This window comes from Capronia coronata (genome assembly GCF_000585585.1).
Source record: "Capronia coronata CBS 617.96 chromosome Unknown acBCG-supercont1.6, whole genome shotgun sequence".
In the NCBI taxonomy this organism is placed as follows: Eukaryota; Fungi; Ascomycota; class Eurotiomycetes; order Chaetothyriales; family Herpotrichiellaceae; genus Capronia; species Capronia coronata.
Window position 1 is genome coordinate 1,286,147 of NW_006912898.1, and position 18,708 is coordinate 1,304,854.

Below are 18,708 nucleotides of genomic sequence, written 5' to 3' on the forward strand. Positions count from 1 at the left end.
CGTTCCGCTTACACCTTGTATTCCTCCAAACCCCATTTCCAGACAGTCGCATAGGGGGTCATACCGTCCTCGCGGAAATCAATCAGCACGTACATGCCGTTCCCCGCCATCGATTCGCCTTGGTAGATGTCGTAGTTTTCCCAGTTGCTAAGGATCTTCTTAGCAGCAGCCGGGGCCTCAGACTGGAACTTCTTGATGTCTTCCTCTGGGGTACCCCTCTCCTTCAGTTTCTCTGTAAGGGCCTTCATGTATTCTAGTAGGGGACATAAAGTCAGTTCGATGCTCCATCCAAAACTGTAATGTTGTGGTTGTGACATACTCTTGAGTTCACTCTGGTACGCCTTCTTGCTCATACCGCCCTCCAACTTTGACCAGCGGAAAGAGTCTGCAAGATCGAGGACCGCTTGGTTGTCACCGCCCTCGTCACCGCCCTCCTCCTCCTCTTCGGCTGAAGGGTTGGCACCCTCGAGAACTAGCAAATTACTTAGTACACAGACCACGAAGCGCAAGGGGAGTGAACAAACCGAAGTTCTCGGCACCCTTCTTGATCATGCGGCCGTCAATTTCCCACAGTCCGTTACCGGCATCGATGATCTTGGTGGCATCCGAGACGATCTCGTCGCCGCTGATGATGTCCTATGATCAAATTGTCAGTCGCCCGTGTCGCGGAAGGCGGGGTGGTACCCCTGTTTTGGGACGCGCAAAGTCGAGGTTCACATACTCTGTAGATGATCATTTTGGAAAGCCTGCTGAACGGAGTTTCAGACGGAGCAATAGAAAGAATAGCTGATCGACCACAAAAAAAGACGTGGAAGGGGGAAAGGCGCAGTCAAGAGGAAAGACTGGAGGCAGAAATGTGGCTCTGGTCGGTGGGGGAGAAGCCAAAAATTCCACCGTTGCAATTGTTCGAGAACTTTTGCCCTGCGGAGCTCAGCTGCGGACACGTGACTTTGGGTATCTCGAACTCGACCAAGCCTTGACTCACGTGATCTATGATGAGTTTGTGCTGCGCAGTCACGTGAATCTAGTCTGCGAATGTCCCTCGTATTCTCGTATAGCTGTCGCATAACTTTTTAGCGTCACCGTAATCGGGAATTAAAGCCTCATGGTGGCAAATCCACTTACCACGCTGCTCCCTCTGTATCTCGCTCATCATCACGATCAATCAAACCGTCAATCCACCTCCAACTTCTTGTATCTGTCTCTCCACCCTTTTTGTTTCTGCGTTCATTGAGATTAATACAACCTGGTTCCTTTCCCTTTCATTCTCATATGTCTTCTTCTACTTCGCTTCTCCGTACCTGATGACCTGACCCTTCTATTGCCGTCCACCCCGAGCCAACCATTCGCCTCAGCCGCTCCTTTCAACACCACTCCGAGTCCCCCGACATTGACTGTATACTATTCTCCTCGAGACTGTATCACCGTTCTTCAACGTCTATACGCCGCATGGTCGACACGATGTCGAATTCCACGTTTACAGACCTCCCTCCTCTTCCTCCCTACTCCTTAACCCCGCGTCCGCCTATGATACCTGGCATATCCGATGCCGTCTTACAACTACTGGCTCCCATTGTCGCGTATTGGGTGGTCTCCCTGTTCTTCCACATGCTCGACACATACGACCTGTGCTCGCATTACAGACTACACACTCCGGCCGAAGTGCTCAAACGCAACCATGTTACAAGATATGAGGTCGTCAGGGATGTGATTCTACAGCAAATCATTCAGACGGCATTCGGGTTAGTGGTCGCTTCTTTTGATCCTATCGAGACAGTCGGCAAGGAAGATTACGATGTTGGGGTGTGGGCTCAGCGGCTACGTCTGGCAGAAGATTACATACCAAAATCACTCACGGTCGTCGGCATTGATGCCTTGTCGTTTGCGCAAAAGCTGTCAACAAAATATCCTCAACTGGCCGGTCTCCTGGCTGGAGGGCGCTACCCGACGCCATCGTTTGCGCCGTGGGAACTCGCAACAGCGAAGCTGATCTATTGGGCCGCCATCCCGTTCTTGCAATTCTTTGTTGCAACACTCATTGTCGACACATGGCAATACTTCCTGCACCGAGCCATGCACATGAACAGGTTCCTGTACACCACTCTCCATTCTCGGCACCACCGTTTGTACGTGCCTTACGCATTCGGAGCCCTCTACAACCACCCCGTGGAAGGCTTCATGCTTGACACGTTGGGTACCGGAGTGGCATATCTCGTTTCAGGGATGACCGTGCGACAGGGCATGTGGTTCTTTACCTGTTCAACGATCAAAACCGTTGATGACCACTGCGGCTACGCCTTCCCATGGGATCCGCTCCAGCATGTCACGTCGAACAATGCTACTTATCATGATGTGCACCACCAGAGTTGGGGGATCAAAACCAATTTCTCCCAACCTTTCTTCACCTTCTGGGATCGTCTCCTTGGGACAGCCTGGGCCGGAGGAGATGTGTCTGCCCGCTATGAGCGCGATAGGATCTCCGCACAGAAGAAAGTCGATGCCGATACTGCCGCCGCAGCAGCCCAAGCGTCCGTCGTAAATTCCCCTACGATCGACCTAGGTCAGGCGAAAAAGCAAGCCAGCGCAAGTCAGAGGCAGGTCCTTGAAGACAAAGAGAACGGCGGAGCTAGAATTCTCAAGGAGGAAGCAAGGGAAGAACAAGAGGCCAGGCAATCATTGAGACGGAACACGAGACGCAAGAGTGGTTTTGATGCCATGTCGATCTCGGATCGTGTTGCGGGGAGTCTGCACAACAGAAGCCCTACAATTCTGCATGCCGATGGTGTACACTGATGATGTTGTATAAGAGCGGTTGTTTCGACTGTTGTGTCTTTTTTCCATGGAGCTTTCTACGGCATTGGGTTTGGGTTCGAGGCAGAACTCGGGTGTATGTTGGACGGTTCAAGGGAGTTCAGGAAAGGCTCATGTGCCTTGTATTCACCCGTTTGCGAATCATGGGTAATGTGTGAAGAATGGTCAGGTACCAAGGCTATGGAGTGTTATATCATGCATTCCTACCCCAACTTGTCATCTTCTTTTGGCTTCCACGACGACTTCTCCCCTTTGTTGTGCTCTGCTTTGCCATATCCTCTGACAGTATTCCTGTTGTTCATGTCCCACACGAACCTAGTCAGCCGGTCCATGGTGTTCCTCAACCTCTGTTGACGTGATATCAAAAACCGATACATCTCCAGTTGACTTGTAACAGACCGAACCATTGACCACCTGAGGAAAGGTTCTTTGTCATTCATTGTCGGTTATCGATTTCGACCCTTCGACAGCCACTGCCTGACTATAGTGCAAAAATGCCGATATGTTTCTTTGTGCGCCTGTCGTCAACAAAGGACACTGCCTGCTTCGCATTGTGCAGGTTGTCCCAGGCCAGTGAAGTAGGAAGCAGGTAGCAGAAACGAATATACATATTCCATCTTGACGACCTCTTTACCAAACTCCAACCCATCAGATCAAAGACCAAAGACCAAAGACCAAAGACCAAAGACCAAAGACCAAAGACCAAAGACCAAGGACCAAGGACAGAGAAGACTTTCCTTCAGCCTTAGTTCTCGCAACCAGTTGATCGCCAACAGCAACAATACGTAGGTAGGTAAGTCTGATCTTACGACCGACTTCCTTATCCCTCCCCAGCCCTGCTAACCAAGATGCATCTGCTAGACATCCCCAACAAGCATGTTGCAGCATTAGCCAGCATCCTACAGTTCCGACCCGACGAAAGCGCAGCAGTCCGCTCCAAACGCATCAGCAAAGATGCCAAAGCGCTCCCATCCCTACTCCGCCCCAGTCGGCTGGAACGAATGCTCCTCCCTCCGCTAGGACACCTCTGCAAGATACACAAGAACCTGGACTTTTCCGCGGTCCAAGTGGTATTGCAACATATGCAGCTCGAGGTCGGCGAGCGGCTCAACAACCTCGTCTGGAAAGGCGAACTGCTGGACCGTGAGCAGCTCAGCCGCGTGACAAGACTGAGGTCGTTGCATGCCCTGTGGCTCCCGCCAGCGGAATATGAAATGACCTTCTTGGCTTCGACGCGCGACTTGAGATGGCGGTACCAGCAGGACCAATGCGAGGCATGTATTGTCTCTCACATCACCAGCGATTTGGAGGTCTTGTTGGATCTTCGATGCGCAGTTCGGTCGCGGGCGACGAGCAAATTGCTGGCCAAGCATGGCGATCCAAGACTCCTGGTGTGGGTGCATGCGTGGGTCGATATTCTGGTGCAGCATCTCATGGACAAGACGGGCCAGAAGATTGATGTCGATGTACTCATTGCGCAGAATGAGGTGGAAGCGTTGCGCTTGATGCGGCGCAGAACTAAGATCCATGCTCTCAGAAAGAAGACGTTCAAGAAGTTGGCCAAGGCAGACCCGAAGGGTGGAGTTGATGGGGAGAAGAATATACGACAGAGAGGCGTTGATGTTGATGCAGGAGACGAAGACGAAGAAGAAGACGACATGGATGATGCTGATCAGGCGGAGCTCGATATCATCAATGCTTACGCCTCTTTGAGAAGCAAGTCGATCCTATCGGTCCTCCCAAACCGACATTCTCTGTCTCAGCCGGAAGATATCACTGTCACTGCTTCACATTCACATTCACATTCGATATCGGCAGACCCGGCCACGAAAGGTGCCAGCCCGTACCCACAACCTCGTCGACAACTCGCCCAAGAGTCCTTCTACAGCATCGACACTATCGTCAACGGCAACGTCAACGCGCCGGCACCGGCAGTCACTTCCGACGGTCTAGGAGGCACCGACGAGGTGTCTGCTCACGGCCTCAGACCCGCAGAGGATGTCTACGTGCCTCCTCGGCAAGCATGGAAGCGACCGCAGCCACAAACACAGTCAACCGCCTCGCGAACTAAGAAGTTTCCTCAACCTTCTATGCTGCCAGCTGGGTCTCGGGAGTCATGGGAGATAATGCCTCCAATGGAGAGCTCGTCCACCGTTTTTCCGTCAACGGCGACGTCACATCCTCCAACCAAACCCAGAGGGAAGCAGTCACATCAGGACCCGGGAGTGTCAACGTACCAACTACCGCGACACTCGATCAGTGCCTCTATCCCTCGTCACCGCGATGGCCAGAAACAACCTTGTCCAGCAGATACTTATGTGAACCTTCTTGATCCGACACCCTTCCAGGCCGGCCAGCCTTTGAAAATGAATCAAACATCGAACAGACCCTACGGTGGTCTAGACTTGTGCAATAGTATCTACGGATCTGAATCGGACATGTACACTGTTCAAACACCGATTCCCGACTCGTGTGCTCGGCCTTCACCAAACCCGACAAATCTTGCAGACGAAACTAAGGTGGAGGCCGTTCCTATATACAAGGCCCCCAACGCTTCTGTGTCTAGTACGACTGTCAGCACTATCTGGGGCGGAATGTATGCGAGTGGGATGGTGTATCGGGAAGATCTGGGTTGGTTTTATGTCGAAGGGAAGTAGGCGAGATCAGTGAAAGCTGGATAGACAGTAAATGTTCCTACAAGTTCAGATGTGAGCAATAAGAAAGAGAATTGCTCGTTACAAGCAGTGATCACGTGAAATAATGGTAGTCTATGTCTTCGCCAAATGAAGGTGAAAGTTGAAGAGAAAACGAGGCTGCTAATACAACGATTTATATTTGTTTCCATCTTCCCTCTGCATTCTCATCTCCATCGTCCACGTCGTTTGAGCCAAATAGATATCATTACTTGATGAATTTAGACCATGGCACGGCATGCTCGTACTGGAGTGCAATACTTAGGAGGAAGGAGGAAATAACATTTCACTGATCAATTCAATTCAATTCAATACCTTCGCCTTGCAACACTTGTCCCAGCCGCCGAAGAAGCCGTCTTATATACTAGTACTCTGTACAATCATCTGTTGCCCGTACTGTAGTTTGTTCGGCTCTCAGACCCTTTTCCAGTCTCCCGTCTATCCTGAAGCAGAGTCTACTACATCTCCGTCGTGTCCCTCACGTCAGTATGGTAATTGGATGTTCGCAAGGCTGGGGAAGACACCGGAGCCGTGGGTTGAGAACCGGTGAGCACAGTAGTTTTCATATTGACCGGGTAAGATGATTGTTTGGCATGATACGTTATCTGTCTGCTCTTATCGAGTGACACGCAAGACGCTCGCTATCTCGTAACCGTAAGTGCCAGGGTAGTAGTAGAGGCGCTCTCCATCCTCACTCACGCTCGCGGCCTCTACCGGAAGATGGAAACATAGACCCGGCAAGCGGAAACCATTGCATGGGGGGTGATTGAAGCCAGTAGAGATCCGATTGTTCTGTACGACTGGAGTACTTGTGGTCTTTGACATCTTGACATCAGATCATTGAGTCGCTGCTTGTCTTTTACCAGCCTTGTCCACATATTCCATCCTCAATCGTCCATCCTTCATCTTCGACGCTGGTTTGTGGGCAGCGACCCACTAACGGTGTGCAGTGCTGTAGAACCATTTCCCCACGGTGGTAATAGCAACCAACAGCGCCGAATCAGGTATGTTCACATCGTCAGACATCCTGTCCAAGGCTAGAGCTGCAACGCTCGAGGTCCACCCTTTGAGCTCTGTCTCAGTCTCTCCATGTCTTTTGATCGATCGCAATTGTTCTGTGCGTGGGCTCCTTATGCTCCGCTTTTGGTCAGATTCTCGACGGCTCGCGAACCGTCCATAACGGCGCAATGGTTTCCACGGCCCTCTCCACCACGGCTTTGACCCGATCTCTGAGAACGGCGTTGGCACATTCAACGTCCAGGTTTTCTAGCCAAAGCTTTGCGATGTGCTTGTCAAATCGGATCTCCAGGCCAGGAACCGGAATACCCAAGGCCGCCAGCCGTGCACGCTCCGCGGCGTCGGCGGCTTCAATGTCATCTTCGTCTTCCGACGGATCTTCTTCCTTCTTGGTCTCTCCGTTCTCGGTCACCGCTTTAATGTCTGCCTGATATTGCAACCTGGGCTTCTCGATCGGTGTGATGGTGTCACCGAACTGCTCCTCGAGAAACATGCAAAGCCTGACGAACCGGTCTTGGGGTGTAAGGCCTGTGTGCTGGTTGTGTGGCATCGTCTTCTTTTCGGTATCCTCGTGTGTATGAGAAGACTTGGTCGAAGAATACTTGACCGCCGCCGGGCTGCTCTCGACGGTCATCAGCACGGCCATAACAGCATCGGCAATCCCGTCGTTCATAGTGTTGCCCTCCCATTCCAGTTCGATCTGTTTGTCGCGGCCAGACCATTTTAGAGTGACGCAGCCCATGATCAGGAATGTGCGTGGTGGCTCAGCCACGATCTCTTCGTCGGCATCTTCCCACTTGACGCCGTTTTGTCCATTCGTCAGCTCACCTGGGCCCGACGGATTGCCGTTCGCTTCGTGTTTGACTGGACCGACTTCCTCGATACTACCGAATGTTCCCTCAAGAGCCCAGCGGATGAGATCGATTCCAGCAGCAGCAAGAGTGATGTGCTGTCGACACAGAATGGTGGTCGTGGTCAAGCCGGCATATTCTCGTAAATCTTCGGGCGCCATCAGACTGAGCTTGAAGCCGTTCTGCACGAGGACGCCGCTAACAACTCGGCTGTCGTCCGGGTCGGTGGATGTCGGTGGCGGGATTTGAGCGAGCTTTCCCACGACCTTGGCCACTTTGTCCTTTCTGAAAGGGATTTTGACCTCCGCCCCGTTTTCCGGGCTGTATACCTTTGTCTGGTGGGCGTGTGGGTTGCTTGCTACTCGTCGAGAATTCAAGTCAAGCAGTCTCGACCTCAACCGTGCGGCTTGTGATCGTTCTCCGTGCACCAAGATAACATGTGGTGCCGCGACTTGTTCGATGAAGTCCACGTTTTCAACTCCCGTGACATGGGCGGCGAACTGAAACTCCTCGACTGTACAGCGTCGTGGGATCATGACAGCTCGCTCGTCGTCCCTGGTCTTGCGACCCATCGGTTGACCTACACCCGTGTTGCCGCCACTCATTATTGCTGGGATCATTTCAGGTTCCGATAAGATAGTCCGAGCCATCGTCCCTTCAACATTGTAGCCTGTCATGATGACTCCATTTCGGGGATCCGGAGCCCATCGTTCCAGCAGGACGCGAGACATCCCAGATTGCAGCATACCGGGCGAAGCCAACATCACACATCCACCCACATCGTCGAACCGATCGAGATTTCGCAGGCTTCGCACGAATCGGAAATCCCAAGGACCTGCACTGACACCTTTGGCATTTCCGGCGGCTTCGGCTTCGGCCATACGTTCACGGAACATGCGCTTGATGTTGTCGTTCATCGCATTGATGTATGTTTGGTAAACCACCATACACTTGCGGGCCGTATTTCCAGTGTAGTATATGGGATACTTTTGTAGTTCAGGATGTTTTGACCAGTGGTCTTCCAGGATGAGAAGAAGTTCTTGTGCTCGTCCGAGAGCAAAGACAGGCATGAGCACTTTGCCGCCACGATTCAAGATATTTGTGATCGACTTGAGGAGCCCAGTCTCTCTTTCAGCTCGTGGAGGGGCATTTGAGATTCCAAATGTTGATTCCGTGATGAGGAGGTCAATCTTGCCTACCGTTGTCTTATTGGGGACTTCGGCAGCGACAAGATGGCGATCTTGTTCTCGTGAATAGTCGGCAGTGAAGAAGAGGTTGAGTCCTGCGATGTTGATAAGGAACATGGCCGCCCCTAGGACATGGCCGGCTGGGTATGGTGTTATCCGGACCCCGGAGACTGTGTGTGTGGTGTAGAAATCGATCGTTTCTATCTGTGGGAGGGTGGATATGTGGTCTGCTTCGGTATAGAGCGAGGTCCGCTGATCGGAGGTTGAGGAGGTGTTGCTCACTCTGACCGAGTCTTGAATGAGCCATTTGTAGATTGCTTTGGTCGGGTGCGTCATGAAGACCCGACCTTTGAAATCTGTCTTCGCAAGCACATAAGGCAAGGCTGCCGCATGGTCGAGGTGGAAACTGTAAGACGCGTGATATTAGCGACTGGTTCCAGAGGACAAGGGACTCGATCATTGCGTAGCATGCTTGGGTGTCGAATTCAAAGGAACAAAGACTAGGAGCGGGAGATGGAAGGAATATGGCTGAACACAATTGTATTGATGTCTGCTATAAATACCAAAGGTGTATGCCCCTGACGATGGCCATTCTGGTTCACAAGCCACAGAATCGCATCCTGATCAAGGCAATGCCAAACAGCGCCGTTTGAAATACCACGGGGCTTGACTCCAAACTCTGGCCTAGGAAAAACACGCTCTGACAAGGAAACATTCACCTACTGGCTGATCAAAAGTATGTCGACAGTACTGAGGTCGAAATCGTCAAAATATGGCATTGCGGACATGCCTTCTCGGCCTGTATGCATACCAGCATCGAGCTGCACCCTGGTCAACCCTGACTTGCGGAATCAATCGCTTTCTCTTACCATAACAGTCTTTCCCTTGTACTGGAGGATATGACATGATCGCCCGACCTCTTGACAACCGCCCAGTCCAATGAATACAAGCTCGTCTGAGGGGTCGACAGGGTCATCTTCTGCAGCTGAAGCCATGGCCGCAGCCTTTCGTTTCGTCGCCATGATGCACCGTGGCTACCGAAGGTGCGCTTGCAAAGACTGTCTCAACATTTGAATACTCTAGTTGCGCAAGGGATACAGGGGCACACGAGGAAGGTCGTCAAAGCCGATGTCTCACTGGGTAGGGTGTGGTATTTGGTGATTTGTATCGAACTCTGAGTCTAGTGAACGAAGGAGGATTGAGAGGAAAAGGGGGAAGGCTCATAAGCCCAGATGAGCAAAATTGATAGCGAGAAGCAATTACATCCAACTTGACGACAAGGCCGTGCGGAGGAATGCTGGTCTCGTAAAGAGTCTCGCAGTCGCAGTTGAGTAGTACTAGTTATAGCCAAGGCCGCTACGATCACGTGATGCAGATTCTAGTGCAAGCGATGTGGAAGGCAGGCTGCGCTTTGAGACCAAAGGCGTGAGTGACCCATCACATCCACCACCAACTATTCTTAATTGTATTACTGCATGAGGAATTCCACGTATCATTCACCTGTCCGGATGTCGCAACGTCGTGATCAGGCATGCTAGGGACAAGAAGGGGGCTGGGCGTCAGACTACGCTCACTCGGAACGCAAAGGGCAAGACAAACAGCCCGGTCGTCCTGCTTTACAAGACATCTACTATGACCACCTCGAACACGATGGCTCAGTCACAGCCACCGCCTTCGCGACCTCCTCTTCCTCAATCGCAGGCTTCTTTCCAGCGAGACTTCCCAGTACCTAATGGCCGACCAAACTCACTTGGACCTCAGTCCCCGCCTATGGCTCTGAACTATTCGTCACCTTCACCTCAACAGTTCTCGCCTCAGCAATACACTCAGCCGCCAGCTGCGAAAAGACCGAGACTGTCTCCTGACGTCCAATCTCCATTCCCGATGCAGAGTTATCCCTCGACGCCGAACGCGCAGCCGATGACACCAACCGCGAATGCGCCGATCATCAATGGCCCTACACCTCCTGCTCCCCGGACAGGCTTGATGCCACCTCCCCAGCGACCGAGTGATAAAGCAGAAGACCGGAACTACGAAGATATATTGTCGGGTACGGGAATCAACATCGAAGAGGAAGCCAGAATGTTAGTCAGGCCGGACTATTATGGGGGCTCTACGCCACAAACCCCGCTGCAGTCGCAGAGCGCGAATTTTGACTATCAAAACAATTCGTTCTCTCGGCCTGGGTCAAGTGGAGGAACCCCAAATGTGCAGAGAGATCAGATCGATGGTCCGAGTCAACCTCAAGAATACCAACCGACCGCGGAGGAAAGTAAACAAAGAGAGGAGGCACGTGCGGACTGGGAAGCATCTAGGCATAGCCAACACCCGCTCTGGGATTTGTTTCTGCTGGGCGGAGCGCTGAACGAGAGAATTCGAAATATCAGCATCACGGAACATCTGATTGATCCGCAGTCTGGTGTACTGGTGAACACGCAGAAGCATGCGCCGCCACCTACGGTCCGAGTCAATGGCCTGGAAGGGGCTTCTCGCGTCATTGACAGGGGGCAAGCCATTCTCGATACCGGTCAGAAGGGTGAAAGACTCTCGGACATCATGAAAGTCATCAGTCTGGCTACAAAGGCGCGCATGACCGGCCTGGTCAACGCAGCGGCGAGAATGGCACAGGAGCGGCAACAACATTCGAAAGGAAAAGTCCCTGATGGATGGCAAGACATTGCCGTCGTTAGCAAACCCGCGATTGATGCGCCTGAGGGGGCGTCCAGTCCGTCTGGCGGCTCCAGTCTAAAGCGTGAGTATCCCGATCTTCCCTATAATTTCATACTCACTTTTGGTCATAGGTACTCACTCGCAAGCAAACAGCGAGTCGACGCCTGGTGAGGGAGGACCTGCACCGGTGGTATCTTTTCTGGACAAGGTTTCGCACTTGGAGCGCTCGACTGAGGGGGCTCGGCGACAGAAACGTGCAAAACGACGTGCATCTGCACAAGCGGAAGCGACGCCAGGAGGCGATCCCACACCAGACGCAAATCTGGTAGCTGCCCTCGAATCGGAAAAGAAGACGACGAAGAAAGAGAGGAAATTGGCAGAGTCGAAATTCTCCGAACAGCAGCAACACAAATCTGCGAACGAGGCAGCCCGGATGGCGGTGTCCAGCATGCTTGGAAGTCGGTTTGGAAACAAGAAGTCGAGAACATACGACTGGATGAATGCAGGTAAAGGCGGAGCAGCAAGTCCGGCAGGGACTTCGGGGCGGCCTGCGGCATCAGGTTCAACATCAGTTGCTGGCACTCCTGCGCCAGACCGTACGCGGGCAGTCTCCAAGGAGACCCGGTTCGGTCATTGGGACGAGGACAAAGAGGTGAAAATTCAGCCTCGGGATGTGTTGCTTGTGCTGGAAAGCGATGCTCGATCCTCGCGGACTTATGTGCGAGGGACTAGCTCAGCAGGAAATTGATTCTTGAAATGCATTTTCTACCTTAGATATCGCCGGTCAGTCGGATGGGCGAAAGGTCCTGGGCGCGTCGTTGCCCATGAGCACAGCAAAGCATGAATTTTGTACCATACAAGGGCTCAAAACGAGATTTTCCTGGCATTACATTTCCCGCCCCGTATTAAGGGCCGGAATAGGTGAAAGGAGAACAGGCCTTTTTGGCTGGACTACCGAGAGCATGCAGACTTCGCATCAGAATCCACGTATCCTTGTCCTACTATATCGCCATTATATTAGGCATTGCTGTTGATACTACCGTCATTACTATCCCAGCAAGTTTTCTGTAGCGTCCGGTCCTTTCAGTGTACCATTCGGGTGTTATCGCTGTCGGCTGTTGCCCCCTCTTGGTCGAGCTGCCACGGTACTGGAGAGCCTTTTAAGCCCCAGGGCGCGGCGGGTGGCGGAGAGGCGTCAGGGCCCAGCAGAAAAGAGTGAGACTGACAGTGATCTCACGATGGGCTAGGAGTGCTTCCAACAGCAACAGAGGTACGGTATTTCCTACATGAGGTAGAGATAGAGGACTCCCTGCACTCATTCGACATTGTAGGAAGAACCTGGCATACTGAGTGATGCAGGGCAGGGCAATAGTAACAGCGCCTACGGGACGCAGACCACGGGCCACACAATGGAGGCACGTCAGGGTGGTGGGCGACGCAGGACGGATACGGACCCTGACACTTCATGATTCGCGGGAGGAGCGAGTGGCTCCACGCCACCAGTTCGGAGGTCGTAGAGAGCAGAAGCGCGTGTATTGTTGTGCCCCGGGGGCCGCCTTATTAGCCCTGTGAAGGCTTTCAAACGAAAAGAGATTTCAGCAATAGAACGACCTACCCTACCAGGTATGGTATCTGGGTAAGAAGCCTGGAGATGGAACGGTGCAGGGAGGAGAAATCGTCATAACGATGTGACGATGGCAATTACGCAGAAGGACCAGTTTGACGTTGGGGGACTGGCGGAGTTCACACCTTGGAAGCCATCAACCGAACATTCGCGGCGGTCATTAGAATGAATTAACCGTAACTTTCGGCTGCGGGCGCTGCCCAAGCACTGCCAGTGTGTGAGGTGCCTTTCGATTGTTACAGGATGATGTTTTCATCCGCCACTTAGCGACCCAGGGCAACCTGAACTTCCCCAGTGCAAGTAGAGCGTGTGTGAGAGCGTAAATGGCGGAATGACAGAGTGAATAATGCTCTCTCACACCTACCACACGCTTGTCAAACACGACAAGACCCTACTATCCTACTACTCACCCACTCACCCACTCACTACCTGTAACTGCGCTGCGACTTCGAACCTCGCCATCGCCCGACATCACATCATCCATCTGTTTCTTCCAAGTCCGCCTGTCTGTGCCAAAATCTATTCTTCTCAGACCGTGATCCTTTTCCTTCTCTCACCGCCCTACAAGTCCGCCCAGACGAATCATGATTGAGGAACTGCGCCAGTAGAGGCATCGTCCTCCGTCAGGTTTGGCGTTCCACATTTCCTTCACCTCGAGTCTCTTCCAACGACAGCCGACTCGGGCCTTCTCAGCTGCTACCGCAGTTCTTCGACTCTCCTCCCTCTCCTCCTCTCTGACGAATCCTACTCGCACCTCACATCCACGTCGGACCTACACGAGAACCGACTTCCTGTGCTCTCGCATGCGGCCGGCGTTCGGCAACGATCCACGTAGTTGGACCTCGTTCTCCACAATCAGGGCTTCTCTGGGGACAAAATGTCTACACCTTCGATAGCGACCACCCTCTTACCAGCACATCATTCACAATATGGTTATGCTCACCAGAATCCATATTCACCATCTAGTCGCACATACCCCGCAGGAACAACGACGATGCCTGCACCGCAACGGCTGACCACATCGTACCATTCCTACCCGGCTACCGCTCAATATCCACAACCTCAGCAGTCCCCAGGCTCGTACCGACCGCCTTCGAACATGTCATCCATGGCTCCTTCTCAGTCGGCCTCCAGCGTGGCCGATAGCAATAAACGACATCCGGACTGGAATGAATTTTACAAGAATGGCGTTCCGAAGGAGATTATTGTTATCGACGACGATTCGCCAGAACCTCAACCTCCGGCTGACTCGTCCACCCGGCAGCATAATACAGACACCGCGACCTATCCCTCGAATGCCGGCAGGAAAAGAAAAGTTGATCAAGGCTACGAAGTTGAATACACAGACAGTCCGACATATTCCACACACCCGGCAAAATTCGGCGCGTCGTCATCATCGGCCTCTTATCACTCGGGTGATAGGACCACGTCCCTGCAGACCGTGACGGCCCCGACGTCCCTTGAATCCTATGGCAGCAATACTGCAAGCAACAGTTACGAAGACTTGAGAATAGGCCAGAAACGGAAGAGGGTACAGCCACAGAAAGAAACCCGAGCACAAGCCAAACGAAAACAACAGGAGACTGCGGATGCCTTTGCAGACTACATCCCACCTTCGAAGCCTCTGCGAAAGGCTGCAGATGTCCACGTTCCTGTCATTCGTGATGTAAGTCTACCAAATTTTTGGTGTGACTTCTTTGGCTAACGATATATAGAATCTGCACAAGCACCAAAAGGTGGACGACGACGATGGTCACTATATTGTGACACCTCAGACGCCACTCACAGATCGATGTAAGACTCTCAATGTATTAGGATCAGGACAGTTCTGACATTTCTCAGATGACATCATCAAGCTTCTTGGTCAAGGAACATTTGGCAAGGTTGTCGAAGCCTACGACAAGAGGAAGAAGACGAAATGTGCCGTCAAGATCATCAGATCGGTCCAGAAGTATCGTGATGCATCCCGCATCGAGTTAAGAGTTCTCTCGACGCTTGCCCTGAACGACAAGAACAACCGAAACAAATGCATTCACCTACGTGATTCATTCGACTTCAGGAACCACATTTGCATTGTCACCGACCTTCTGGGGCAAAGCGTCTTCGACTTTCTCAAAGGCAACGGCTTTGTACCTTTCCCGAGTTCTCAAATCCAGAGCTTTGCACGACAATTGTTCACCAGTGTTGCCTGTAAGTTGTTCGTACTTGTCTGGGTGTTCGCTGTCATCCTGACCATTGTTTAGTCCTCCACGATTTGAATTTGATTCATACCGATCTGAAACCTGAGAACATCCTCCTGGTGCATAACGCCTATCAGACTTTCACCTATAACCGGACGATACCATCATCTTCGCACACAACGTCCCGGACTGCTCGACAGAGAAGGGTCCTCCTTGATAGTGAAATCCGGCTCATCGATTTCGGCTCGGCTACTTTTGACGACGAGTATCACTCCTCGGTGGTGTCGACTCGGCATTACAGAGCCCCTGAGATCATCCTTCAGCTTGGTTGGAGTTTCCCTTGTGACATCTGGAGCATAGGGTGTATCATCGTGGAGTTCTTCACAGGCGATGCTCTGTTCCAGACGCACGACAACCTCGAACACCTTGCCATGATGGAGGCTGTGTGTAATGGAAAGATCGATCCTAAATTGGTGAAGGCCGTATGTGCTGGAGGTCGTGGCGCCAACGCGAATCCTGCCGCCAAGTTCTTCAACCGCGGAAAATTGGATTATCCCAACAACGAAACCTCCAAGGCATCCCGGAAATACGTCAAGGCTATGAAGCAACTCCATGTAAGTTCCAACTCTGGCTTCAACCGAGTTACAGCGCACTGACAGATATGCAGGAATTTATTCCCGCCAACACGTCTTTCAACCGGCAGCTGCTCGATCTGCTGAGGAAGATCTTTGTATATGACCCAAAGCAGAGAATCACGGCAAAGGAAGCGTTGAAGCACCCCTGGTTCAAGGAGACATTGGTCGACGACGGGACAGAAGCGATACGAATACGCGAGGAACGTGCCAATGCTACTAGTATTGGACCAGATGCTAAGCGACCACGGGTGTGACAGAACCCGCAGCTTACAGATGGTTCACATCGATGCCTCAAAACGACTTCATGTTAGGACCACTGCTTCAGTGCAATGGCGGCCCGGGTTGTACATGAACAAAAGCCCTTGAGCGACGAATGAAAGTAACGATTGATTTGGAAACGCGTCCCGGTGGGCGCAGAGATGGGGAAAGCCCGAGACAACCAGCGCCTGGTTGGAAATCTGATGAGCCTTCTCTTCTTTGTCCAGCTTGTTGAAGGCGAATCAGCTGTGAGGGGCCAATGGTAGGAGGTATGCAGGAGATGTCTTTCTCAAAAGGGCAAACGTTGAGACGGAGATGAGGCTAGAGCAAGCGAGCCAACTGTGAGCAGTGTTAGACATGACGATGCAAGACGAGAAGTGGTTTCGTGCTTCTACCACGATACACAGGCGCGTTACTGCCTACAGAGATGCCTGGTGTACCATAGAGTCACTGTCTTGCTACATGGATTGTTTGGGAGGAGAGGGAAGAAAGTAGAGTAGATCGGGGAAGCCTTACATTTACCATTAGTCGAAGAGACAGAAAGTATGGACATTGAATTGAACATGATCAGTAACTGTTGACGTCTATATACGCTGTACACGAATCTCTCATGTTGTGTCGGCGCTTGAGTGCCAGTAGAGGTTTGCAATGCTTTATGTTCATGACTGGAGAGATGTATTGAAGATGACAGGTATCTCTAGCTATGGAGTACGGATGGAGTATGCCTAGGTCCATGTGGCGCAAGTGTCACTGTACATTGAGCCCTACTACGATTCTTTCCCCGGTTTGGTTCACGAGCTGTGGATGTATATCTGTCCCTGCTGTGCTGCTAGCCCTAGGCCGGCTGGCGGTGCAGTTGGCCACGAACCATAGGAAAGAGGAGATGCATAGTGAGGGAGAGGGGGAGAGAGAGACAACCAGAGAACGGGGTGCTGTGCAAGTGTGGAGGAGCCGGAGATTGAAGTTGAAGTTGAGGCTGTCGCAGGACCAAGTTGAACAGATGTAGCGTGCATACGGAATGGCTGTTCTTGTCGTCCGCGGTTGTAGTGGTCAGCGTGGACAAGGTGGTCTGCTGCAGCGACCGGCCTGGTCCTTGTTGCTGTGAGATGGATTGGCGGGCCTTGGAGACGAGTATGAGATTGAGCCTGGCTTCGAGGAGACGGCCACTCCCATGTCTCGGGCTGTTTCTGAACAACTGCTTGAGCTAGGGGCGGCCATGGTGGATGGATTGACGATATAGGTCGGTGCGCTGGATAGGTTGGTGGTCGAGCATACAGTTGTCGAGGCGAGACATGGGTAGATGATTGAGATTGGAATTGAGATGGAGATTGAGAACTGCAGATCGATAATGACCGCGGAGGAGATACAGATGCTGTGCGAGACCTGGTCTCAGGAGAGGCTGATCCGCTCGGTCCTAGTACTCTGGTTCCACGTGGCCTAGTGCTCGAAGAGGACGAGTTCGTTGATGAGAATGGCGACGATGACGACGAGAAGACTGTCCCTGTCAGCGTCGGACATCTGGATGAGCGATGGGATGGTCGGGATGATCGTGATGGTGGTAGCAGCGGTAATGATGTCGCAACGTCTTCAGTTGTAGGATCGGCTCGTGTTGGCTCAGTTAGCTCAGTTGTTGCACCACTCCTCTCACTCTCGTGTCCATGTTCGCTGGCTGGATGCTCATTGGTGTCATCACCACCACTATCTCCCGGTTCATTCTCTAGATGCTGATTTGGGTTGTTAGCACGCGGATCTGAAGGAGGAGAGTCCTCGTTACCACCAGGACTGCCGCTCGCTTCAGTATCCTCATGTGAATCCACTCCTAGAGAGTGGTTATCAGACTCACGGCCACGACCACGACCATCCCCTTCAGCCTCGTCATCCACTCCATGTTCACGACCCTCCTCACCAGAACCTCCGTCTGCTTCATTTTCTTCGGAGCTGGGACTTCCAGCAGCAGCATCACCAGCAGCATCACCACCGCCAGCGATAGCAGGAGGATCTCCTGTGCCTGCATCGGCATCAGAACCAGCAGGGACGTTGGGAACATTGCCTTCAGCAGCTGAAGTCTGCGTAGCCACACTCTGGCTTGCGCGCTTTGCCCTTCCACGTCTGCTTCGCCGGATCGCCTCGACGCGTAGGTACTCGTCGTGCATCAGTAGTTTGGCCAGCCCGAACCAAGCGCTTGACCGGTGGTCGCCGCCGAACAATTGCAGTCTTGGAACTTGTCTACTCATCGTCTCGGAGATGGTGTCGGCCCTCGAGTTAGGTGTCAGATCATTGTACCTGTTCTTTCAAGAGCGGCTTTGAGAATTGTTTCCTTCCACAGGAAGGGTGGCCTCTGTACATTATATGCCATAATACCGGTCGTTGCGTGTTTCCCTAGCCAGGAGCAGGAGGAGTCATGCCAGCTCTACAGTGAGTCTGCTTGGGCGATGTGAGTCTTGAGCAAGAATAGGGTTGACTGTCCAAAGCATAGCTGTAACTGTCATCGAGACGTAGGTAACAGCTTCGTTCCCTTATGAGACATGTAGAGGAGGGGAAAGGGAATTGATTGACTGGTGACTGGTGGCTGGGGAGGATGTGAGCCAACAGGGCCATATTGATTGTTCCAGGTCGAGAAGCAGCAAACGGGAACGGCGATATGATGGTAGACGAGTCTACTGAATGGTTGAAGCAATGAATGCCGCGATTTGTCTATACTATTCGAAAAGAGAGTAGCATGAAGTACATACAAGTAGTAGTGGAAACGTGATTAGAGTTCCTTCGGGACGGTCATTAGGCT

The 18,708-nt window shown here is 52.3% G+C and overlaps 7 protein-coding genes across 7 annotated transcripts; 4 read left to right on the top strand and 3 right to left on the bottom strand.

Moving 5' to 3' along the window:
* Positions 1 to 8: 8 nt before the first annotated feature.
* A1O1_07128 (uncharacterized protein) lies at positions 9 to 736 on the bottom strand (the record flags this gene model as incomplete). Its single annotated transcript, XM_007728001.1, has 4 exons — positions 9 to 253; positions 320 to 472; positions 525 to 636; positions 722 to 736. 4 exons carry the CDS (start codon positions 734 to 736, stop codon positions 9 to 11), a joined length of 525 nt encoding a protein of 174 aa, XP_007726191.1.
* A 725-nt stretch (positions 737 to 1,461) lies between these two features.
* On the top strand, positions 1,462 to 2,793 carry A1O1_07129 (C4-hydroxylase; the record flags this gene model as incomplete). The annotated part of the gene is made up of 1 exon (XM_007728002.1): positions 1,462 to 2,793. One exon carries the CDS (start codon positions 1,462 to 1,464, stop codon positions 2,791 to 2,793), a length of 1,332 nt encoding a protein of 443 aa, XP_007726192.1.
* Positions 2,794 to 3,659: 866 nt separating this feature from the next.
* A1O1_07130 (uncharacterized protein) lies at positions 3,660 to 5,468 on the top strand (the record flags this gene model as incomplete). Its single annotated transcript, XM_007728003.1, has 1 exon — positions 3,660 to 5,468. The coding sequence occupies one exon, from the start codon at positions 3,660 to 3,662 to the stop codon at positions 5,466 to 5,468; it is 1,809 nt and encodes a 602-aa protein (XP_007726193.1).
* A 1,183-nt stretch (positions 5,469 to 6,651) lies between these two features.
* Positions 6,652 to 9,581, bottom strand: A1O1_07131 (endoribonuclease ysh1; the record flags this gene model as incomplete). Its single annotated transcript, XM_007728004.1, has 3 exons — positions 6,652 to 8,965; positions 9,283 to 9,380; positions 9,429 to 9,581. 3 exons carry the CDS (start codon positions 9,579 to 9,581, stop codon positions 6,652 to 6,654), a joined length of 2,565 nt encoding a protein of 854 aa, XP_007726194.1.
* A 628-nt stretch (positions 9,582 to 10,209) lies between these two features.
* Positions 10,210 to 11,977, top strand: A1O1_07132 (uncharacterized protein; the record flags this gene model as incomplete). The annotated part of the gene is made up of 2 exons (XM_007728005.1): positions 10,210 to 11,311; positions 11,361 to 11,977. The coding sequence occupies 2 exons, from the start codon at positions 10,210 to 10,212 to the stop codon at positions 11,975 to 11,977; spliced, it is 1,719 nt and encodes a 572-aa protein (XP_007726195.1).
* A 1,753-nt stretch (positions 11,978 to 13,730) lies between these two features.
* Positions 13,731 to 15,922, top strand: A1O1_07133 (CMGC/CLK protein kinase; the record flags this gene model as incomplete). Its single annotated transcript, XM_007728006.1, has 5 exons — positions 13,731 to 14,519; positions 14,569 to 14,647; positions 14,696 to 15,043; positions 15,097 to 15,647; positions 15,701 to 15,922. 5 exons carry the CDS (start codon positions 13,731 to 13,733, stop codon positions 15,920 to 15,922), a joined length of 1,989 nt encoding a protein of 662 aa, XP_007726196.1.
* A 1,714-nt stretch (positions 15,923 to 17,636) lies between these two features.
* Positions 17,637 to 18,160, bottom strand: A1O1_07134 (uncharacterized protein; the record flags this gene model as incomplete). Its single annotated transcript, XM_007728007.1, has 2 exons — positions 17,637 to 17,650; positions 17,701 to 18,160. The coding sequence occupies 2 exons, from the start codon at positions 18,158 to 18,160 to the stop codon at positions 17,637 to 17,639; spliced, it is 474 nt and encodes a 157-aa protein (XP_007726197.1).
* Positions 18,161 to 18,708: the final 548 nt, after the last annotated feature.